This window comes from Somniosus microcephalus, chromosome 19 (genome assembly GCF_052327205.1).
Source record: "Somniosus microcephalus isolate GS21.2 chromosome 19, FLI_Smic_1.0, whole genome shotgun sequence".
NCBI classification, from domain to species: domain Eukaryota; kingdom Metazoa; phylum Chordata; class Chondrichthyes; order Squaliformes; family Somniosidae; genus Somniosus; species Somniosus microcephalus.
The window spans coordinates 20,718,795-20,742,212 of record NC_141005.1 but is presented as its reverse complement, the minus strand read 5'-3'; the positions used below and the strand labels follow the sequence as shown (position 1 = coordinate 20,742,212).

Sequence of the window (23,418 nt, the reverse complement as noted above, 5' to 3'; positions counted from 1 at the left end):
TGGTACAGAATGCTGCCATGTTTGCCCAAATAATAGTCACTGCATTTCAAATATATAATACAATTCTGTGAAGTGCTTTAAGACATTTCAACACATTAGGACCACAGTGTGCAGCGGAATGATGAGAAAATTTTTTTATGGCTGCATAGTGGTTCCAACTTGTCATTCAGCACCATGCAAAGTGAATTAACCTAATGGCAAGCATAGCTCTGTCAAAGTCCCTCACAGAAGGAACTGGATTAAACAGTTGCAGATGTGCGGGTTAGGATGATTGGCTATGATAAATTGATCCTTAGTGTTAGGGGGATTAAATACGTGGGGTTACGGGGATAGGGTGGGATATGTGTCGGTGCAGGCTCGAAGGGCCGCAATGGCCTCTATCTGCACTGTGGGGTTTCTGTGATTTCTGTGAAAGCAAGCCTGGTACAAGGCATAAACCATCAAGGTGACTGGAATGTTGTAAGTTGTCTTGTGTCGGTTCTTCCACCATGCGGAGGTAAATATCCATTGTCTAGCTGATGAGGAAGCTTTTAAACTTGGATGATATTTGTCAGAAAGCATTACCTGGAGGCCAGGCAAGAATATTTTTTTAGCTAATCGACAGAGGAGAGGAGAGAGTAGCTGCCTTCGACATCAAGGTAGCATTCACAAGAAGTTGGTTGTGGTTGTTGGAGGTGAATGATCGCAACCCCGGACATTGCTGCAGGAGTTTCTGTGGGCCTTGTCTCTTGCATCAACGTGCTGTTCTCCACCAAAGTTAAGATGGGGGTTGTTCATGGAGCTTCTTACTCTCATTAGTTGCCTGATTGTCCACTATATTTCTCAACTGAATGTGGTAGGGCTAGAGTTTTGCTATGATCAGTTGGTTATGTGACTGCTTTGCTCTGTCTATAGCATGCTGTTTTTGGTGTTTAGCTCTGTGTTGTAGCTTTAGTAGGTTGGTACCTAATTCTAAGATGCGTCTGGTGTAGCTCCTTGCAGGATCTTCTTCACTCTCCACTGAACCAAGCTTGGCCTAGCAGCTTGATGCTAATAGTGCAGTAGGGGACATGCCAAACCACAAGGTTATAGATTGTGGTGGTATACAATTCTACTGCTGATGACCCACAATGTCACTTGGATGCCTGGTTTGCAGTTGTTAGATCAGTCCTTAGTTTTCCCACTTAGCATGGTGGTGCTGTCACACTAAACAATAGAGGGTGTCCTCCCAATGGAGACAAGACTTTGTCTTCACCAGGACTGTGCATTGGTCACTCCCATCTATGCTACTGTGGACATACATGTCTGCAACAAGTAGGTTGGTTATTTCATCACCTGATGCAGGCCCACTCTGGCTCGCTAACCCTCAATGCGATTTCAAGACTCTTGTCTACATGTACAAGTTCCTCTTCACCTCTCTCTACATCTGCAACCTCCTTCAGTCCTACGTTCCAGCATGTGTCCGCAGATGCAGTAGCTATTAGAGAGACCTGGCTACAAGCTGAGCATGACAGGGAGATAAATATTCCAGGCTATAGGATCCTTAGAAAGGAGGGGCAGTAGTAATATTGATAAGACAATTACAGTAGTAGAAAGAATGGATTTTAATCAGGGTGATTAGGCCCTGGAAACACTATGGGTAGAGTTAGAGAACAGCAAAAGATGCAAGACTCTGGTAGAAGTTGTCTACAGACCATGTTCAACAAATGAGGTAAGAGACAGCATCAAACTAAAAGAAAAGGCTTACACAAATGCAAGGAAAAGTGGAAATCCTGCAGAATGGGAGCGCTATAAAATGCAACAAAGTGATTCCAAGAAATGAGGTGCAAAAAGGGAATATGAATGACTGCAAAAACTGCATTTAAAGCTAACAGAAAACGTTTTTATAAATATACTAAGAGAATGAGAATAGTTAAGGGGAATGTGGGCTCATTAAAGATAGATGCAGGAGAGACTATAGTGGACAAGAAGGAAACAGCAGACTTGTTAAATGAATACTTTGTATCCGTTTTCACAGTGGAGGAAGAGGACAAACTAACAGCGGTACAAGAGAATCTAAAAATAAGTCAAAAGTCCCAAACTCCTCCATCACCATCCCTGGGTAGGTCTTGTCCCACCAGCAGGACAGACCCACCAGGGGTGGCATCACAGTGGTATACAGTCGGGAAGGAGTGGCCCTGGGAGTCCTCAACATTGAATCCGGACCCCATGAAGTCTCATGACTTCAGGTCCAGCATGGGCAAGGAAACCTCCTGCTGATTACCACCTACCGCCCTCCCTCAGCTGATCAGTACTCCTCCATGTTGAACACCATTTGGAAGAAGCACAGAGTAGCAAGAGCACAGAATGTACTCTGGGTGGGGGACTTCAATGTCCATCACCAAGAGTGGCTCAGTAGCACCATTACTAACTTAGCCCTGAAGGACATAGCTCCCAGTCTGGGCCTGCAACAGGTGGTGAGAGAACCAACACAAGGGAAAAACCTACTTGACCTCTTCCTCACCAATCTACCTGTTGCAGATGCATCTGTCCATGACAGTATTGGTAGCAGTGACCACCGCACAGTCATTGTGAAGACGAAGTCCCGTCTTCACGCTGAGGACACCCTCCATTGTGTTGTGTGGCACTACCGCCGTGCTAAATGGGACAGATCTAGCAGCTCAAAACTGGGCATCCATGAGGCGCTGTGGGCCATCAGCAGCAGCAGAATTGTATTCCACCACAATCTGTCACCACATGGCCTGGCATAGCCCTCACTCTACCATCATCATCAAGCCAGGGGACCAACCAACCCTGGTTCAATAAGGAGTGTAGAAGAGCATGCCAGGAGCAGCACCAGGCATACCTAAAAATGAGGTGCAAACCTGGGGAAGCTGCAACACAGGATTACATGCATGCTAAAAAGCAGAAGCAGCATGTTAGAGACAGAGCTAAGCGATCCCACAATCAACGGATCAGATCAAAGCTCTGCAGTCCTGCCACATCCATTAGTGAATGGTGTTGGACCATTAAACAACTAACAGGAGGAGGAGGCTCCATGAATTATCCCCATCCTCAATGATGGTGGAGCCCAGCACGTGAGTGCAAAAGACAACATTGAAGCGTTTGCAACCATCTTCAGCCAGAAGTGTCGAGTGGATGATCCATATCGGCCTCCTCCTGAGGTCCCCACCATCACAGAAGCCAGTCTTCAGCGAATTCGATTCACTCTACGTGATATCAAGAAACGGCCGAGTGCACTGGATACAGCAAAGGCTATGGGTCCTGATAACATCCTGGCTATCGTGCTGAAGATTTGTGCTCCAGAACTAGCCGGGCCTCTAGCCAAGCTATTCCAGTACAGCTACAACACTGGCATCTATCCGACAATGTGGAAAACTGTCCTGTCCACAAAAAGCAGGACAAATCCAACCTGGCCTATTATCGCCCCATCAGTCTACTCTCAACCATCAGCAAAGTGATGGAAGGTGTCATCGAAAGTGCTATCAAGTGGCACTTACTCATCAATAACCTGCTCACAGATACCCAGTTTGGGGTCCGCCAAGACCACTCGGTTCCCGACCTCATTACAGCCTTGGTCCAAACATGGACAAAGGAGCTGAATTCCAATGGTGAGGTGAGAGTGACTGCCCTTGACATCAAGGTAGCATTTGACTGAATGTGGCATCAAGAAGCCCTAGTAAAACTGAAGTCAATGGGAATCGGGGGGAAAATGCTCCACTGTTTGGAGTCATACCTAGCACAAAGGAAGATGGTTGCGGTGGTTGAAGGGCAATCATCACAGCCCCAGGACATCGTTGCAGAAGCTCCTCAGGGCAGTGTCCTAGGCCCAACCATCTTCAGCTGCTTCATCAATGACCTTCCCTCCAGCATAAGGTCAGAAATGGGGATATACGCTGATGACTGCACAGTGTTCAGTGGTATTCACAAATCCTCAGACAATGAAGCAGTCCATGCCCGCACGCAACAAGACCGGGATGACGTTCAGGCTTGGGCTGATAAATGGCAGGTAACATTCGCACCACAGAAGTGTCAGGCAATGACTTTCTCCAACAAGCGAGAGTCTAACCACCTCCCCATGACATTCAACAGTATTACCATCGCCGAATCCCCCACTATCAACATCCTGGGGGGTCACCATTGACCAGAAACTTAACTGGACCAGCCACATATATACTGTGGCAACAAGAACAGGTCAGAGGCTAGGTATTCTGCAGCGAGTGTCTCACCTCCTGACTCCCCAAAGCCTTTCCACCATCTACAAGGCACAAGTAAGGAGTGTGATGGAATACTTTCCACCTGCCTGGATGAGTGCAGCTCCAACAACACTCAAGAAGCTCGACACCATCCAGGACAAAGCAGCCCGCTTGATTGGCACCCCATCCACCACCTTAAACATTCACTCCCTCTACCACTGGCTGTAGTGTGTACCATCTACAAGATGCACAGCAGCAACTCACCAAGGCTTCTTCGGCAGCACCTCCCAAACCCGCGGCCTCTCCCACCTAGAAGGACAAGGGCAACAGGCGCATGGGAACACCACCACCTCCAGATTCCCCTCCAAGTCACACAACACCCTGACTTAGAAGTATATCGTCGTGGGTCAAAATCCTGGAACTCCCTCCCTAACAGCACTGTGGGAGTACCTTCACCACACGGACTGCAGTGGTTCAAGAAGGCGGCTCACCACCACCTTCTCAAGGGCAATTAGGGATGGGCAATAAATGCTGGCCTTGCCAGCGACGCCCACATCGCATAAATGAATAAGAAAGAGGAACATAGTGGATTTAATATAGGTACACTTGTATTAAAAAAAGGTTCACCCATTGCCCCTGCATTCGCTGTACTACATGGTTCCCGGTCCCTAAACGCCTCCATTTAAAATTTCTCAGCCTCTTGTTCAAAGCTCTCAATAGCCTCGCCCCTCCTTATCTCTGCAACCTCCTCCAGCCATACACCCGCTCAAGAACTCTGCATTCCTCCAACACTGGCCTGTTGTCCCTCTTCTTCCTCCCCGCCCCCCCCCCTTAAGATCTGGAATTCCCTCCCTGAACCTCTCCCTTCCTTTAAGGCACTCCTTAAAACTTACCTCTTTGAACAAGCTTTTGGTCACCTATCCTAATGTCTCCTTCTATGGCTTGGTGTCAATTTCTGCGAGGCGCCTTAGGACGTTTTATTATGTTAAAGGCGCTGTATAAATTCAAGTTGTTGTTGCAGTTAAAAAAATTGTAATGTAGAAAATAATGAGACTTAAACAAATTTCCAGGACCTGGAACAGTCACTCCATTATTTCTCTTCATTATTTAAGAAGGGAGGGAGGGAGAAACCTGGTCACTACAGAACTGTATCAATTCTGGGGATGTTACTGGAATCTCTAAAATGAGACAGAGTGACTGAGCACTTGGACAAGTATCAGCTGATCAGAGAGTCCCAATGTTTTTTTTGAAGGGTAGGTCATGCCTGACTAATCTAATTGAATTTTTTTGAGGTGGTCACTAGCATGGTGTTTAGGGATGTTGCCCATGTGGACTTCCAGAAGGCATTTGATAAGATACCACACAAGTGAACATTAGCAAAAATGAAAGCACAAATAATTAGAGGTAACCTTGTGACATGAGTTGGCAATTAGTCGTGAGGTAGCAGACAGAGTAGGGATAAAGGGAAGATTCTCTTACTTGCAGAATGACAAGTGGTCATCCCCAAGGATCTGTACTGGGGTCTTGGCTTTAAGCCATTTATATTAATGATGACTTGGGTGAAGGAGTAAAGAGTTCAATATCCAGATTTGCAGAGTTAGGAGGAACAGTAAGTTGTGTAGATGGGAGCAGGAAGTTACAAAGCAACATAGACAAAGCAAAAGGGCAAAACTATTGTAGATGTAGATCAATGTGGGGAAGTGCGAGGCCATCCAATTTGGATCAGAGAAAGACAAATTGGAATATTTTCTATATAATGAGATACTGGGAGTTGTGGAGGAGCAAATGGATTTGGGTGTCCATGTACATCACCGGAATGATACCAGGACTTAAAGGGTTAAATTATGACGACACGTTGCATAAACTTAGTTTTTATTCCCTTGAGTTTAGAGGGCTGCGGGGTGATCTAACTGAGGTGTTTAAAATGATAAAGGGATTTGATATGGTAGATAGAGAAACTATTTCCTCTGGTGGGAGAATCCAGAAGAGGCATAATCTTAAACCTAAGACCATTTAAGAGTGAAATCAGGAAGCACTTTTCACACAAACGGTAGTGGAAATCTGGAACTTACTCCCCAAAAGGTTATGGGCGCTGGGTCAATTGAAATTTTCAAGACTGAGATCGATAGATTTTTGTTAGGTAAGGGCATCAAAAGATATGGAGCAAAAGGTGGGTAAATGCTGATTAACCATGGTGTAACTGAATGGCAGAACAGGCTCGAGGGATTGTATGGTTTACTCTGACTGGCCTCCTTTGCATCCCCTCTCACTCAGCTACACTTTGAAATATCCACCGTAAGCTGTTCTCCTCCTTTAAAAGCCTCCTCAAAACTCTACTATTTGATCATACCTTCAGTTACCATCCCCTAACTTTTTTCCCCACCACTGCTTGGTTTTGGTTACTTTTGCCTCGGTGAAGCACTTTGGAACATTTTATTACATTCAATTTGCTATACCCATGTAAGTTGTTGGTGTTCTGGCTGGACATGCAGCAAGAAGTTTCTCTGGTTTTTTTTGCTGGCAAGCTGCACCGTTTCAGCTGATTAAAGTCCAGCAGCATCTCTGCTTGCATTTGGGAATTCCTAAGTGTTGTTTGGACTTGGGTAAGTAGGGTGCATCCCTAAGAGAAGAAAATGTGCACTCTAATATTAAGCAAACAGACACTCTTATCTGTGTTTATTTCTCAGTAGCTTTGGAGATTTAAAGAACAGCCTCTACCTTCACCAGATCATCTTCCACCATCTACATGATCCCACTACCAAGCACTATTTCACCTCTTCTTTCCAGAGGGACCATTTCCTCTGGGATACTCTTGCTCATTCTTCCACGACCTCAACTGTTTGTGGGAGCTTGCTGTGCGCAACTTGGCTGCCGCGTTTCCAACATTGCAACAGTGACAATACTTCAAAATGTTCTTCATTGGCTGTAAAGTACTTGGGGCGTCCTGAGGTTGTGAAAGGCACTATATAAATGCAACTTCTTTTTTCCTTTGCTCTGGCACTTTCCTGCACTACTGCAGCAGATGTAACTCACCCTCACATCCCCACTTTGGCTTCCTATAATATTCCAACAAAGCTCAATGCAAGCTATAGGAATAGTATCCAGTCTTTCTCCTAGGCACTCTACAGCTCTTTGGTCTGAACACGGACTTGAGTAACTTTAGACATTAGCTATATCTCCCTATTTACTTTTGAACAAGGTTGCAGGGAATGTGTTGTGGATCTGTCAGTGTCCATGGGGAGGTTGGCGAGTTGACGCTTCAGGTTTAGACTCAATCACAACAACTCTGGTGGGGTCTGCGACCAGGGTGATGGCCTTTTTTTCAAGACTAGCACACCTGCTGCTGTATTTTTTCAGCATTTCCTGATTTCATTTTAGACCTCATGCCTTTTCTTGTGTTATCACCATCTAAACGGTCAGCGCATTCTTTTGTTCTTCTAATGTATTTCAATTGTCTCACTGAGATGATCTTTTATATCATTTAATGGGTTCCTGCTTCTCCATTAAGCAGTTTGCTATTTTTCCTTCCTTCCTGTTTTTTTCTTCCACCTGACAAAGGGGATTGTTTATCTTTCAGTTCTGAAGGGAATACACTTAAAATGTTAACTTGCGTTTGCTCTTCACAGATGCTGTCAGACCAGCTGTGTATTTCAAACATTTTGTTTTTATTTGAAAATTCCAGTATTTGCAGTTTTTTACTTTTCTTTTATAAGTATCCATTTTTTTTAATTTATTTTTTTTTAAAAGGTAGTATATATATTTCTTGTACATTTTCCATTCAGATGTTGGAGGAGTACTTTAAGAGAGAAAATTATCCTAAACTTTCCTGCCCCTTTAATTATTTAGAAATTGCTAAAACACTTTCAATACTTTTTGGTTGTTTGGATTTGTAATAGTACATAGAGGAACAAAGTACTATGCAGGAAAGGACCAATCAAGATATGGGAGCACAACCACCATCTGCATCACCATGGTAGCATTGATACACCCCCTTATCAGACTAGTATCAAATTCCACTCACATTTCAGAGGCTCCAGCGTTTTACTGGGACATGACAAGCGCTGCGAAGGTGGGTTCTGTGTTCGCTGAAGGCAGGCCAACATGATGGAGGAGCTGCGTCTATTCCCGCAGTCAACGTCCTCAACTATCACACTGTTAAATGAAAAGAGAAAAGAAAAATATAAGAACCAATTACTTAAGAAAAAAAAGGAAAATGGTAACATTTCAAAGGTGGAGTGTACAAAATGACACTGGCACACAATTCTTTGTGCAGGTAAGGGTCTGAGGGCCAACTCATTAAAACTCCAAAATTCTTCAAAACCAGAGAATTCCAGTTATTCGGCCATGCAATGTTAGATCTTTGTAACAGTATTCCCCATTTTTTTGCCTGCAGATTAACTGAAATTTTAATAAAAGGACATTTCTGGATATTTACCTCAGGCTCCATAAATTCAATAATCACTTTCAAACAGAAATAAATTAACTTCCAAATAATCCAAGAGGAGTGCACGTGAGGTTTACCGACATAAAGCAGTTCACTGTGTGAAGGGCTTAGAGGTGTTTCAACATGTTAAGGTGTTATATAAATGAAAGTACTAAATATTATTTTAAGTATGCTGTACTACAGAACCATTTAAAATTACTATTCTCATTTGCAAAAGGACCACTTAAAGCAGTTTATAAAACACTCTGAAAGGGCAGTGCTTACATTGGTTAAACTCTGCCTAGTTAACAACTAGGACAGAATACGCACAATATCTTTATAAAACATTATAAAGATGAAGCACTTTGCCAATCCATCTCCTCTGCAAACATACTCCGCATACATTTAATACGTAGAATCATAAAATGATAGAATGGTTACAGCACAGAAGGCGGCCATTCGGCCCGTCAAGCCCATGCCGGCTCTCTGCAAGAGCACTTCAGCCAGTCCCACACCCCCGCCCTTTCCCCTTAACCCTGCAAATTTCTTTCTTTCAGATACTTATCCAACTCCTTTTTGAAAGCCGTGATTGAGTCTGCCTCCACCACCCTTTCAGGCAGTGCATTCCAGATCCTAACCACTCGCTGCGTAAAAAAGTTTTTTCTTATGTCGCCTTTGGTTCTTTCGCCAATCACCTTAAATCTGTGTCCTCTGGTTCTTGACCCTTCTGCCAATGGGAACAGTTTCTCTCTGTCCAGAGACCTCATTATTTTGAACACCTCTATCAAATCTCCTCTCAACCTTCTCTGCTCGAAGGAGAACAACCCAAGCTTCTCCAGTCTATCCACGTAACTGAAGTCCCTCATCCCTGGAATTATTCTCATAAATCTTTTCTGCACACTCGAGAAAGCCTTCACATCCTTCCTAAAGTGCAGTGCCCACAATTGGACACCATGCTCCAGTTGAGGCCGAACCAGTACTCTACCTCTATTCATGAAGACCAGGATCCAGTTAGCTTTTTTTAAACAACTTTCTCAACCTACCCTGCCACCTTCAACGATTTGTGCACATATAGTCCTAGGTCTCTCTGTTCATGCACCCCCTTTAGGATTGTATCTTTTTGTTTATATTTCCTCTCCTCATTTTTTCTACCAAAATGTATCACCTCGCACTTTTCTGTGTTAAATTTCAACTGCTAAGTGTCCGCCCATTCCACCAGCCTGTCTATGTCCTCTTGAAGTTTATCACTATCCTCTATACTTCCAAGTTTTGTCTCATCTGCAAATTTTGAAATTGTGCCCTGTACACCCACATCCAAGTCATCAACATATATCAAGAAAAGCAGTGGTCCTAGAACTGACCCCTGGGGAACACCACTGTATACCTTCCTCCAGTCCGAAAAACAACTGTTCATCATTACTGTTCCTGGGACTAGGGACAGGGTCACTGGCAAGGCTTGGAAGCTAAGCAGAGCCAGGCCTGGTTAGTACCTGGAGGGGTGACCATCAGGGAAGACCAGGTGCAGAAGGTCACGGAAGGAGCCCCGAGGAGGGGCGGTTGGTGAGAAGGTCACGGAAGGAGCCCCGGGAGGGGCGGCTGGTGAGCAGGCCCGGGCGTTGGGCTGAAGATTGTCGGACAGGAGGAATGGTGGAAATGGAATGGCGGCGCGCACAGACGCAGCGGCTTGCTTCTCCCAGGACGGTGCTATTTACGTTTAATGTTAATGTTATTTGTACTGGGCTCATGGGAGCTTGCAAGATCACATTTCGTTGTTCATGTACTTGTGCATTGTACAATGACAATAAAGTTGAATTATTATTATTACTCTGTTTCCTGTCACTTAGCCAATTTCGTAATCCATGCTGCCACTGTCCCTTTTATAGACATATAGGCATAGAATATAGGAGCAGGAGTAGGCCATTCGGCCCCTCGAGCCTGCTCCACCATTCAATGAGATCATGGCTGATCATCCAAATTCATTACCCTGTCCCTGCCTTCTCCCCATATCCCTTGATCCCTTTAGCCTTAAGAAATATATCCAACTCCTTCTTGAATATATTTAATGAACTGGCCTCCACCGCCCTCTGTGGCAGAGAATTCCACAGGTTCACCACTCTCTGGGTGAAGAAATTCCTCCTCATCTCAGTCCTAAATGGCTTACCCCTTATCCTTAGACTATGACCCCTGGTTCTGGACTCCCTGGCCATCGGGAACATCCTTCCTGCATCTAGTCTGTCCAGGCCTGACAGAATTTTATAGGTTTCGATGAGATCCCCTCTCAATCTTCTAAACTCCAGTAAGTATAAGCCCAATCGACACAATCTCTCCTCATACGTCATTCCTGCCATCCCAGGTATCAGCCTGGTGAATCTTCGCTGCACTCTTTCCATGGCAAGAACATAGAAGACTTTTGGATTATCTTTTATGTTAGCTGCCATTCTATTCTCATATCCTCTCTTTGCCCCTTATTTTCTTTTTCACTTCTCCTCTGAACTTCCTATATTTAGCTTGATTCTCAGATGTATTCGCGACCTGACATCTGTCATACGTGCTCTTTTTCTGTTTCATCTTACTCTCTATCTCTTTCGTCTGCCAGGGAGCTCAGACTTTAGTTGCTCTACCTTTTCCCCTCATGGGAATGTGCCTTGATTGTACCTGAACTATTTCCTCTTTAAAGGCAGCCCATTGTTCCATTACAGTTTTGCCTGCCAATTTTTGATTCCAATTTACCCTGGCCAGATCCATTCTCATCCCATGAAATTGGCCTTCTTCCAATTAAGTGTTTTTACTCTGGATTGCTCCCTGTCCTTTTCCATAGCTAATCTAAACCTTATGATACTATGATCACTGTTCCCTAAATGTTCCCCTACTGATACTTGCTCCACTTGACCCACCTCATTCCCCAGAACCAGACCCAACAATGCCTCCTTCCTTGTTGGGCCTGAAACATACTGATCAAGAAAGTTCTCCTGAACACACTTCAGAAATTCTTCCCCCTCTCTGCCCTTTACACTATTACTATCCCAGTCTATATTAGGGTGGTTGACGTCCCCCATTATCACCACTCCATAGTTCTTGCATCTCTCTTTAAATTGAATTGAAATATTTGAAAGTGAAAGGATGCTAGTCAGTAGATCATGACTGATGGAAGTATCTTCACAAACTTTTTATTTTGAGGGTGCAAGCAGAAACTGGAGGGGAAAAACAAACCAAAATAAAATCACTCCTCTATTAAGGTAGGAAAAAACATTAGCAGATTACAAGAACCAATGATCTAATTGGCCTAAAGCAAGTATGAAATAAAATGCCAGCATTCCAGCTGCAAACTGATTTTTGGAGATTTATAAAAAATGTTTTGATTCATTCTCAGGAGGTGGGTGTTGCTGGCAGGGCTAGCATTTATTGCCCATCCGTAGGTGTCCCGAGAAGGTGGCGGTGGGCCTTCGTGAACTATTGCAGTATAGCATAGATACAACTGAGTGGCTTGTTAGGCAGTTAAGAGTCAACCACAGTGCCGTTAAGTCATATTAACCAGACCGAATATGGATGGCAGGTTTCCTTCCCTAATTGGCTTATGACAATCTGACAGCATCATGGTCACTTTTACTGATATCAGCTTTTTATTTCTAGAACTTTAAAAAAAAAAAAATGAATTCAAATTCTCAAACTGCCAGGGTGGAATTTGAACTCACATGGCGTCTCGATTATTAGTCCAGGTTTCGGAGTTACTAGTCCACTAAAATAACCACTACACTACCGTACTCTGTATTGCTAAAACTACCACTATTGGCTTATTCTTAATTTGGTTCCATCTACAGGGGTTTATAATGAGCTCCTTAGCAAGTTTTATACTTGGATAGGAGATCCCAAGCCAGTGGCTCCTCTATGTCACATGCTTTCACTGGCTCCATCTCATTGGAATCATACAACAATAGTATTTGGAAAAAAAACTAGCACCGGAGGACACTTGGTGTAATGTACCTAGTAAGAGATTTCAACACATCTAAATTACAGGCTATTGGATACTATCAGTGACATCGTAGTACAACAACTAATTTGTCGCAGAATATACAAACAAAAATGCCAATAATGCAAAAAAGGAACCCATTTTCTCTGTAGCAGATACAGAATATGCTACAACACATAGCTTCACAAGGTGTCTAACTAACTGTGTAACTGACTGAACATACACCCTGAAAATGAAACCTGAGAAATTGTCAACGGGAGGGCCAAATTTTCCATGTGAAAACAGACATCTTTTACACCTATGGCCAGTATCCAATCCTTATGCAATAAGTAGAAGTGCAATCATCTGGCACTTTTCTGAATTTGCTTCCCAAGAATGAAAATGGAGCAACTTCTTAGTAACAATAACAATAGTAATACTCTAATTCACTATTCGTAGGTGTGGTGGGGGTAAAGAGAAAGAGGGGGAACACAATTGATGGCCCACAAACATAGGGGATTTCTTAGTTCAGATGTTGGTGTCTAGGGGTCCTGTAAATGATCTGAGCATACCAACTCCCGAAAAAAGGTGGGACACAGTTTCGAAGAGCTACTCAAAGTCACTGATGGGCAGAGGGGGTAGATCCACTGTGGAATTCTTTGGGACACCCAACCTTATTCACGGAGAGGGCTTGGAGTAGGATGCAGAAAACCCCTGAACACATTAAAAAAAGATAACAAATCCAATGTACTTGTGACAAGCCATGCATGAGAGCATAATTTTACATCCAGGATATCCCTGCATTTGGAATCTCCCTCAGGTAGCTCAGGATATACCTCTCGAATAACTGACTTCCCATAAAGGGATACAACTTGACCATTGATCTAAATGATCTATTGACCATCGGTGTACTTCTGCTCCAACTTAAAGTTAGAACCTTTACAGTGGACCATATACTTGTGCCATTCACCCATGGGGATGAGGGCACGACAAACCTGCTAAAAGTCACAAATTACAACCAGTGAGATATCTGAAGAAATGACTTCACTTGGTCTACTGGAATTCTGGGAGGAACAGCACTTAAATATGGAGCCATCTGGGCATTAAACACTTCAGTAAATTTAGCAATAGTTTCAGACATATGCTCATTGCCATCATCTTCATCTTTTCCATCCATTTCCTCTTCCTCTAGAACACTGTCACCCCAAAAAACATCAAGTCAGTAGGGCTTGTCTATTGTTGGAACTTAGAACTGCACCCACCGAGGTCCCCGCTTGCTCTTTAAAAAGGGGGTGGGGGAGGGGGAGAAAAAGAGAAATGCAATGGAATCAGCAAAACATGCAAATTAACTTGTTAATGCATAAATCCATTAATTGACAGAGCACTCAGTCACATTTTCATCACCATGTTCAGGTTCATCAAAAGGTTTCGATGAAAGTAGTCTTAAAAGATGAACCCTTGGACCCCTGACTCCACAGTCCCCTAATGGATAGCTTTGACATGAACTACTAATTGGATGCTAAAATATATATTTACACATTTTTCTGGAACATTATCATTTACATTTTCTTAGCAATAATCTTTCCTCATTCATACTATCTACCTCTCTCTCCCACTAGTAGTTGCTAGCAGCTCCGTGGGGGTAAAGGGAAAAGAATGGGCATACCAACTATTTCCTCTCCCTCATTGTGGGGGCAGCCTTTTGCTAGCCACCCTTCTGCATCGTCCTCCCACCCTCCCCCACCCCCCATACTCTCCCAAGAAATACAGCAAATAACAACTCTTCAATGCATGAAGAGAACCGCAGGTTCAAGTTCATGTCTCACAATTCTGCAGTGGAGCGAATGATACTCTGATGTCTTGCAACAGCCTACGTAACAAATTTTACTCTGAAGTGGAATCCCCTTGCCTTCATTCTGGAACTGAATGCACCCAGACTAGGTTTGTCATTGAGATGTGACAAAAATAAAGCATTTCAGTTGATTATCACATTCCTAAGGAAGAGGCCAAGCTATTCAAATTAAATAGAAACAATGAGAGATTTGTTCAATGTGTGCTTGATTTGCAACTTTTTTGAATCTAACAGTTATTTGAACCTGCTTGGTCCCAATTACTTTATGGAGGTATTTATCAATCTGCAAAACAGTGTGCCTGTCCGGAGCTTTCAGAAAGATCAGGCCAGATAGCTTGCGTAATCGAGGAGAAAAGGAAAGAAACTGTTACAGAAAAATATTGCTTTTATCGTAGTTTCTAATGCAGCAATCATGAACTATATTAGTTTCAACTACTCAAAGAGTTAACTAAGTTTTATAACTAAATATAAATGTTGTGTTCACCATATCATGCTATACAGCACAGGCATTAATAAATGGTGATCAAGAGAAATTTTATTTTTATTACCAAGTACAAAGGGAGCATTCAGGTTCAAATTATGGATTACATTCATATTTATGTGGAAATTGTAAAGCCATGGGCATGACGACTTTACATATGTACTGATTTTTTTTTTTTTTTTTGAAGTGCAGAATGTACAGGAAGATGTTGCATATAGGTAGATGTATAGCAGTACTGGGGGAATGTGATAAGTTTTCCGGTGCGTATTTGCAATTGGTAGTGTGTTTCAGGGTCTTGGAGTACTTGGAGGTGGATGGTGAAATTTGGAAGCAGTAAAAAGGGTGCGGATATTTGGGAGCATTGGGAAAGAGGGGGCATGGGTCTGGCACTAATAGCAGTGAGGTTGAGGGATGGGGGGGGGGGGGGAAAAGAGGAATGATCACATGGTGCAGATAATAGGGTCTGGGTTGATTGGGGAACGATCATCTGTAGTCTAGGAAGATGGAAAGAGGTCAGGGTCTGTAACTACTTAGGAGTCCTGGGATGCTCATGGGTGCGGAGGGTCTAGCAGTATTTTGGGAGTGGTGTAAAGGAGAATGAAGCCTGTAAGCAGTCATGAATTTACCCCAGCCCCAGGTTTACAAGGATGCTTTCCTAGCATTGAGCTGGGAAGCCCATTTTAGATATTTAAACTGCTTGGTGTGCTTGTACTGCAATTGCATATTTAGCCATGTGCCAGAAAAGTAGTCTGTAAAAACCCGCCCCCAAGAAAAGCCTCATTGACACGTTCCTGGTTGTATCCCAGGAACTGAATAAGTTCTTAAAGCACTCACCTTAGAAAAATGCAGTAATTGCTTTAAAGTGTCAGCTGTGGCTAAGTGGTAGCATTCTTGATTCCAAGTCAGAAGGTTCTGGGTTCAAGTCCCACTCCAGAGACTTGAGCACAAAATCTAGGCCATTAGAAGAATGAGAGGGGATCTCATTGAAACTTACAAAATTCTAACAGGACTAGACAGACTAGATGCAGGAAGGATGTTCCCGATGGTCAGGGTGTCCAGAACCAGGGGTCACAGTCTAAGGATAAGGGGTAAGCCATTTAGGACTGAGATGAGGAGGAATTTCTTCACCCAGAGAGTGGTGAACCTGTGGAATTCTCTACCACAGAAGGCAGTTGAGGCAAGTCATTAAATATATTCAAGAAGGAGCTGGATATATTTCTTAAGGCTAAAGGGATCAAGGGATATGGGGAGAAGGCAGGGACAGGGTACTGCATTTGGATGATCAGCCATGATCTCATTGAATGGCGGAGCAGGCTCGAGGGGCCGAATGGCCTACTTCTGCTCCTATCTTCTATGTTTCTATGACATCCAGTGCAGTACTGAAAGAGTGCTGCACTGTTGGAGTTGCCATCTTTTGGATGAGACGTTAAGCCAAGGCCCCTGCCTGCCCGTTCAGGTGGATGTAAAAGATCCCATGGCAATATCTGAAGAGCAGACAAGTTTCCCCAGTGTCCCTCAATACTAACATCAGATGATCTGGTCATTATCACATTGCTGTGTGGCAATAGGTAGCCACGTTTCCTACATTACAACTTCAAATGTACTTCATTGGCTGTAAAGCGCTTTGGGATGTCCTGAGGTTGTGAAAGGTGCTATAATAAGTGCAAGTCTTTCTTTCTTAAAGCTTGTTCCCAGGTTACAGCCTTAAAGGCACCTATTGGGCTTTAACTGAAGGCTGGCTAGAAGCAAAGAGCAGGAGGAAAAACACTAGCATTCGGGATAGGTCGGTTAACATTAAGAGGCAGCAGGAAGAGGAGCTAGGGGTCAGAACAATTTTCCATCCAATGTCAGCATCAAGAAAGCACAGATCAAGTATAAAGATCTGTGTAACCCAACAATGTACTTTAGCCTCGACTTACTGCTTTGTTACACCTTATTCAATTCCTACAGCATTCATCTTCATAGTAGTCAAGTTTGTGCCCATTTGATACCAATTTTTGTTGCTTCCATTTAAATTCCTGATCTTAATAGCTGTTTGGTGAGAGGCATGGAGGAGGAAAAATATAGAAAGCGACTGTTAGCCTGCTCTTGCACACATTCCAACAGCCAGTTAAAGCACAACTGCTACCCTTAGGAGCAGGATGGCTACTCACTGCCATGTCCAGGGAATGCTGCAAAGCAAAAGATCACAAGAAAATGGAAAGGAAGAGAATTTTTAAATAAGCTTTTTCTATCCTAAAAGAAAATTCTTAAATCTTTACTTAATAAAATTATTCAATTTTATTTTACAACACTGAAGAATGGGGTACATTTTACAAACATTATTAATTGGTTGTTTTTCTGCTGCATTTCAAAATGCCTTGAAGTGCTAATGAAGTTGGAGGAGTCGCTCATTAGTCTGACAGAGTGGAGGTGGATTTAAGATATCAGTAAAGAAAAATAAATCTGAGCTCGAGTACTTCACAAATAACAGTATTCAGGTCTCAGGCTCGTGGGCCAAGTAACTCCTCCGAGGTCAATCTCTTGATGTGTTCATCAGATATTATGATTTAATCCAGAAATATTCTTATACTGAAAGGAAAAACGCTGCAAGAGCTAAACATTTAAAAGAAGTGATCTTGGTCAGCAGACTCTGTTTTAAAGCATACTTTTTGCAGGTTCAAATAGAAGCTGGATGGCAAATAATTTAATCCTTCTAAAAGTAATAAACCAGTGACAATTAACTTTTACAAATTACCCATTTTTTGTTTGGCAATTCACACTTTCGATTTTAAACAAACACCACTGACTTTAACTGCTATACTATAAGATTAGATATCTGCTCACAGGGAGGGCAAAGGCAAGTAACTACAAGATTACTACCATATTGCAATGTTGATAGGAAATAAGTAGGATGCCCCTGGGAAGAGCAGGGAAGTCCAAATGACACCTTCAGATTAGAATTAAAGTGCAACTGCATTGTAATGCACTACATATTTCACAGTAAAGAAAGAAAGACTTGCATTTATATAGGGCCTTTCATGACCTCAGGACGCCCCAAAGTGCTTTAGAGCCTATGAAATACTTTTGAAGTGCAGTCACTGTTGTAATGTAGGAAACGCGGCAGCCAATTTGCATGCAAGCAAGGACCAACAAACAGCAATGTGACGACGACAAAATAATCTAGGACAACCTTAATGCCAGTTCTTTGTAATATCATATACCAACAGCACCCTTTGCCAAGGGCTTAGAACAACACTCCTTATAGGATCATGCAGAAATCCAACTTGTGACAATGCATATATAATTTTGTTTGAAACGAACTCTTTGACACCACCAGGATGATTGATTTTTCCTACAGTGCACAGTGTATCAGATACAGTCCCTGAAGTTATGTGTTGTACAACTTTCCACTGAATTTTCTCTGTTATAATAGACCTTTTTTCCTCTCATTTTCTCTTTTCCTGTACTGAAGGTTATGACATACAGAGTTAATGGGCATTGACATTCCTTTGGTATCTCTCATCTCCACGGTCATTCCTTGTGTGTCAGCAGGTTCATTGAACATGGAGGGAATCACACCTAGTATCCACAAATGCACTTTCCAGCACAGCTCACCAGACAGCAAACTAGAACAGGAACTGTGATTCATTTTCTCCCCCCTCCCTAGCCCTGGGAGGGTGAGCGCAACCTCTAGCAACCCCACCGCCAAACCAACTATGATCAGCTAATAGCAATGACAGACTGGGATCAACCGTGGCAGCTTCCTAGTCTGCATGGCTCGGTACCACACCATCAGGAAGAGGACCTCCTCTGTTGCGTGCTATCTATACACATAGCACAAGTCAGTTACATTAGCCCGGATTTTGCGGTATGAATAACGGTGAGGCTATCAGTGCTCAGGAGTAAATCCGACAGCAACTTCCGGCATCTGCACATGTGCAGTTAAACATGGAAATCAGGAAGTTCATGTCCGAGTTGCCCTGCTCCTCCAGGAGCTGCGATATATCTCACCGAGAGGCTTAGCATTCAAATACACGAAGGGTGTGAAGTTGGGGTACTTACCCACTAGATACCCATTATAACATGCCAGAAAAATTTAGGGCTTGTCCAAGTGTAAGTGAATTTTTAATGGCGTGTTAAGCCTTAATTTCTGCCAAACAACCTCTCTTGCACTGAAAATTTACTTTTAAAAGCATGGAGTCTCATTCCTTCAGATTTTAATTATTGTTTAAAAAAGGTTTTTATTAAATATTTTTTAAAAACTTTGACTTTTTATCTCGCTCTCTCTTAATCCCATCTTTCTTTCCCTCTCTTTATTTTGCTTTCTCTACACGATTTAGCATAGAATTAAATATTCTAACTTACACTTCCTGGTTTAGACTGTGTCTCAGTAAGGATTCTTCAATCACATTGGTTAAGGAGACACACCGTTGCTTGTCCTGTTCACACAGGTCCCAGATACCTTGTAGAGGACGCCGCGCTGTTTTAAAGATTTCTAATAACTGCAAGTCGCAGTGCAAACGCTCAAAAGAAAACCTGTGGGTAAGTGCAAGTGTAATGAACGGCTTGTGGCATTCGTTTGCCGCTGACGGCAACATCTGGGCCAATGGCTTTATCCTACCCTTATCTCTTCCCTGACTGGCTAAGAAATGCATTGTGTATTTTTATACCACATTATAGCAGAGATTAACTTTTATTTTTCTGTTGAGTAAAATGCTTTTAGTTTTTAATGCCTCAATAAGTGAATACACCACGAGGATTGTGCTGAGTCATTTAGAACCGGAAGGTCCCATATCCAAGCCATGGTCTGTGTTGAGTTAGAAGTTCTTGTGCATGGAGGTTGTTTAAGATGATATTGGTTCTGCCAGTAATACTGCCATTGTAGAGTAGGAGACACACAGACACACATGAAAAAATTGGGCAAAGTACCAAAAACTAATGAAAACTGTGGAAGCAAAGTCCAATATAAGTCAGAACTTTGAATATCAATTTTGGGCAATGATACACTCCACTTTTGGCATCCAATGTCAGCATTAAGCATCCCTAATCAAATGCAGCATGGGTTAGATGTCAGTGATTCACAACAATGTACTCTAATCCTAGTCTCACAATTTCAGCAGCTCGGCATGACACTTTCTTTTGCTAAAAATTGAGCCAAATTATGGGTATTTTTTCCACTCTGAACTCCAGTTAACAGAAACTAGATTGAGATTGCCTAAAACTTATTTCAATCAGGACCCGTGCAGCAGGAGAAAGGACTGCCCATCACACTTGGCAGGATTCAAACCCAGGTCCCAAAAGTGAAAGAGTCATGGAGGCGCAGAAGGAGGCCATTCGGCCCATCGAGTCCGCGCCGGCTCTCTGCAGAGCAATCCAGTCAGTCCCATTCCCCCACTCTATCCCGGTAACCCTGCACGTTTATTTCCCTCAAGTGCCTATACAGTCTCTCCTTGAAAACATTGAGTGTCTCCGCTTCCATCGGCAGTGAGTTCCAGGTCATCACCACTCACTGCGTAAAAAAGATTTTCCTCATGTCCCCCTTGTATCTCTTGCCCAAAACCTTAAATCTGTGTCCCCTAGTCCTTGTACCATTAACTAGTGGGAGCAGCCTTTCCCCGTCTAGCCTATCCAAACCCGTCATAATCTTGTACACTTCTATCAAAACATTCCTCAACCTCCTTTGCTCAAATGAAAACAAATCCAGCTCCTCCAACCTGTCCTTGTAGCTAATATCCCCCATCCCCGGAACCATTCTGGTAAATCTCCTCTGCACCCTCTCAAGGGCCTTCACATCCTTCCTAAAGTGTGGTGACCAGAACTGGATGCAATACTCCAGTTGTGGCCTAACCAGCGCTTTATAAAGATTCAGCATAACTTCTCTACTTTTGTACTCAATACCTCTATTTATGAAGCCCAAGATCCCAAATGCTTTGCTAACCACTCTCAATAGGTCCCGCCACCTTCAGGGACCTATGCACATTAACTTCTAGATCCCTCTGTCCCTGCACACTCTTTAAAACTGTGCCATTAAGTGTATATTGCCTCTCCCTGTTCCATCTGACAAAATGCATCACCTCACACTTCTCTGTATTAAATTCCATCTGCTACTTGTCTGCCCATTCTGCTAGCCTTTCTATGTCCTATTGCAGTCGATTGGTATCATCCTCACTGTTTGCCACACCCCCAAGTTTGGTGTCATTGGCAAAATTAGAAATTCTACTCTGTATACAAATATCCAGGTCATTTATATCAAAAAAATCAGTGGCCCCAGCAGTGACCCTTGGGGAACACCACTGTCTACCATCCTCCAGTCTGAAAAACAGCCATTTACCACAACTCGCTCTTTTCTGTCCTTAAGCCAATTCCTTATCTAAGCTGCCACTGACCCACCTATTCCATGAGCCTCAATTTTGTTAACCAACCTTCTATGTAGTACTTTGTCAAACACCTTCCTAAAATCCATGTAGACAACATCTATTGCATTCCCTTCATCAATCCTCCCTGTTACTTCATCAAAAAATTCAATTAGATTAAACAAACACGATCTGCCTTTTACAAATCCATGTTGGCTCTCCCCAATTAGCTTAAACCTCTCCAAGTGCCCGTTAATTTTTTCCTTGATTGTTTCTAAAACTTTACTCACCACTGATGTTAAACTGACTGGCCTGTAGTTACTAGGATTGTCTTGCACCCTTTCTTGAACAATGGTGTCACATTTGCCACTTTCCAATCCTCAGGCACCTCCCCCGCATCTAGGGAAGATTGGAAAATTATGGCAAGCCCTTCTGCTATCTCCTCCCCCAATTCCCTTAACAACCTGGGATGCAAGCCATCTGGACCAGGCAACTTGTCCACTCAAAGCATAACCAGCCTTTCTAGTACATCCTTTTTATCAATTTTTATCCCTTCCATTGTTAGGAATTCCTAGAGTGTATACGGGATGGTTTCCTGGACCAATATGCCGAGGAACCAACTAGAGATCAGGCCATCTTAGATTGGGTATTATGTAATGAGCAAGGAATAATTAGCAATCTTGTTGTGAGGCCCCTTGGGGAGGAGCGATCATAATATGGTAGAATTCTTCATTAAGATGGAGAGTGAAGTAGTTGACTCAGAGACTAGGGTCCTGAATTTAAATAAAGGAAACTACGATGGTATGAGGTGCGAGTTGGCTAGGATGGATTGGGAAACGTTACTTAAAGGGTTGACCGGGGATAGGCAATGGCAAACATTTAAAGATCGCATGGATGAACTACAGAATTTGTTCATCCCCGCCTGGCATAAAAATGAAACAAAAAAGGTGGTACAACCGTGGCTAACAAGGGAAATTAGGGATAGCATAGGATCCAAGGAGAGGACATATAAATTGGCCAGAAAAAGCAGCAAACTTGAGGATTGGGAGCAGTTTAGGATTCAGCAAAGGAGGACAAAGGGATTAATTAAGAGGGGGAAAATAGAGTACGAGAGTAAGCTTGCAGGGAACATAAAAACTGACTGTAAAAGCTTCTATAGATATGTGAAGAGAAAAAGATTGGTGAAGTCAAGCGTAGGTCCCTTGCAGTCAGAATCAGGGGAATTTATACAGTAATGGGGAACAAAGAAATGGTTGTCCAATTAAATACAAACTTCGGTTCTGTCTTCACAAAGGAGGACACAAATAACCTCCCAGAGATGTCAGGGAACATAGGGTCTAATGAGAGGGAAGAACTGAATGAAATCAGTATTTGTAGGGAAATGGTGTTAGGGAAATTGACGGGATTGAAGGCCGATAAATCCCCAGGGAATTTCTACATCCTAGGGTACTTAAGGAAGTGGCCCTAGAAATAGTAGATGCATTGCTGGTCACCTTCCAAAATTCTATAGACTCGAACAGTTCCCATGGATTGGAGGTTGTTAATGTAACCCCACTATTTAAAAAAGGTGGTAGAGAGAAAACGGGGATATTATAGACTGACATCGGTAGTGGGGAAAATGCTAGAGTCCATTATAAAAGATGTAATAGCAGAGCACTTGGAAACAGTGACAGGATCGGACAAAGTCAACATGGATTTACTAAAGGTAAATCATGCTTGACTAATCTACTGGAATTTTTTGAGGATGTAACTGGTAGAATAGATAAGGGAGAACCAGTGGATGTGGTGTATTTGGACTTTCAGAAGGCTTTCGATAAGGTCCCGCATAAGAGATTAGCGTGCAAAGTTAAAGCACATGGGATTGGAGGTAAGGTACTGACTTGGATAGAGAACTGGTTGGCAGACAGGAAGCAAAGAGTTGAAATAAACGGGTCTTTTTCCTGAGTGGCAGGCAGTGACTAGTGGGATACCGCAGGGATCGGTGCTAGGACCCCAGGTAATCACAATATATATTAATGATCTAGACGAGGGAACTAGATGTAATATCTCCAAGTTTGCAGACGACACAAAGCTGGGTGGGTGTGTGTGCTGTGAGGAGGATGCAGAGAAACTCCAGTATGATTTGGACAGGTTGGGTGATTGGGCAGATGCATTATAATGCGGATAATGTGAAGTTATCCACTTTGGTGGCAAAAACAGGAAGGCA

The 23,418-nt window shown here is 43.0% G+C and overlaps 1 protein-coding gene across 4 annotated transcripts in view; it reads right to left on the bottom strand.

The window, feature by feature from the left end:
• Nucleotides 1-23,418, bottom strand: part of fam222aa (family with sequence similarity 222 member Aa) — a 328,869-nt gene that overhangs the window by 81,547 nt on the left and 223,904 nt on the right. For all 4 annotated transcript variants that reach the window (XM_085961322.1, XM_085961323.1, XM_085961324.1 and 1 more), the window contains one exon: nt 8,197-8,327. In XM_085961322.1, the coding sequence (XP_085817448.1) occupies nt 8,197-8,327 (131 nt within the window). The remainder of the gene's footprint in view (nt 1-8,196; nt 8,328-23,418) is intronic.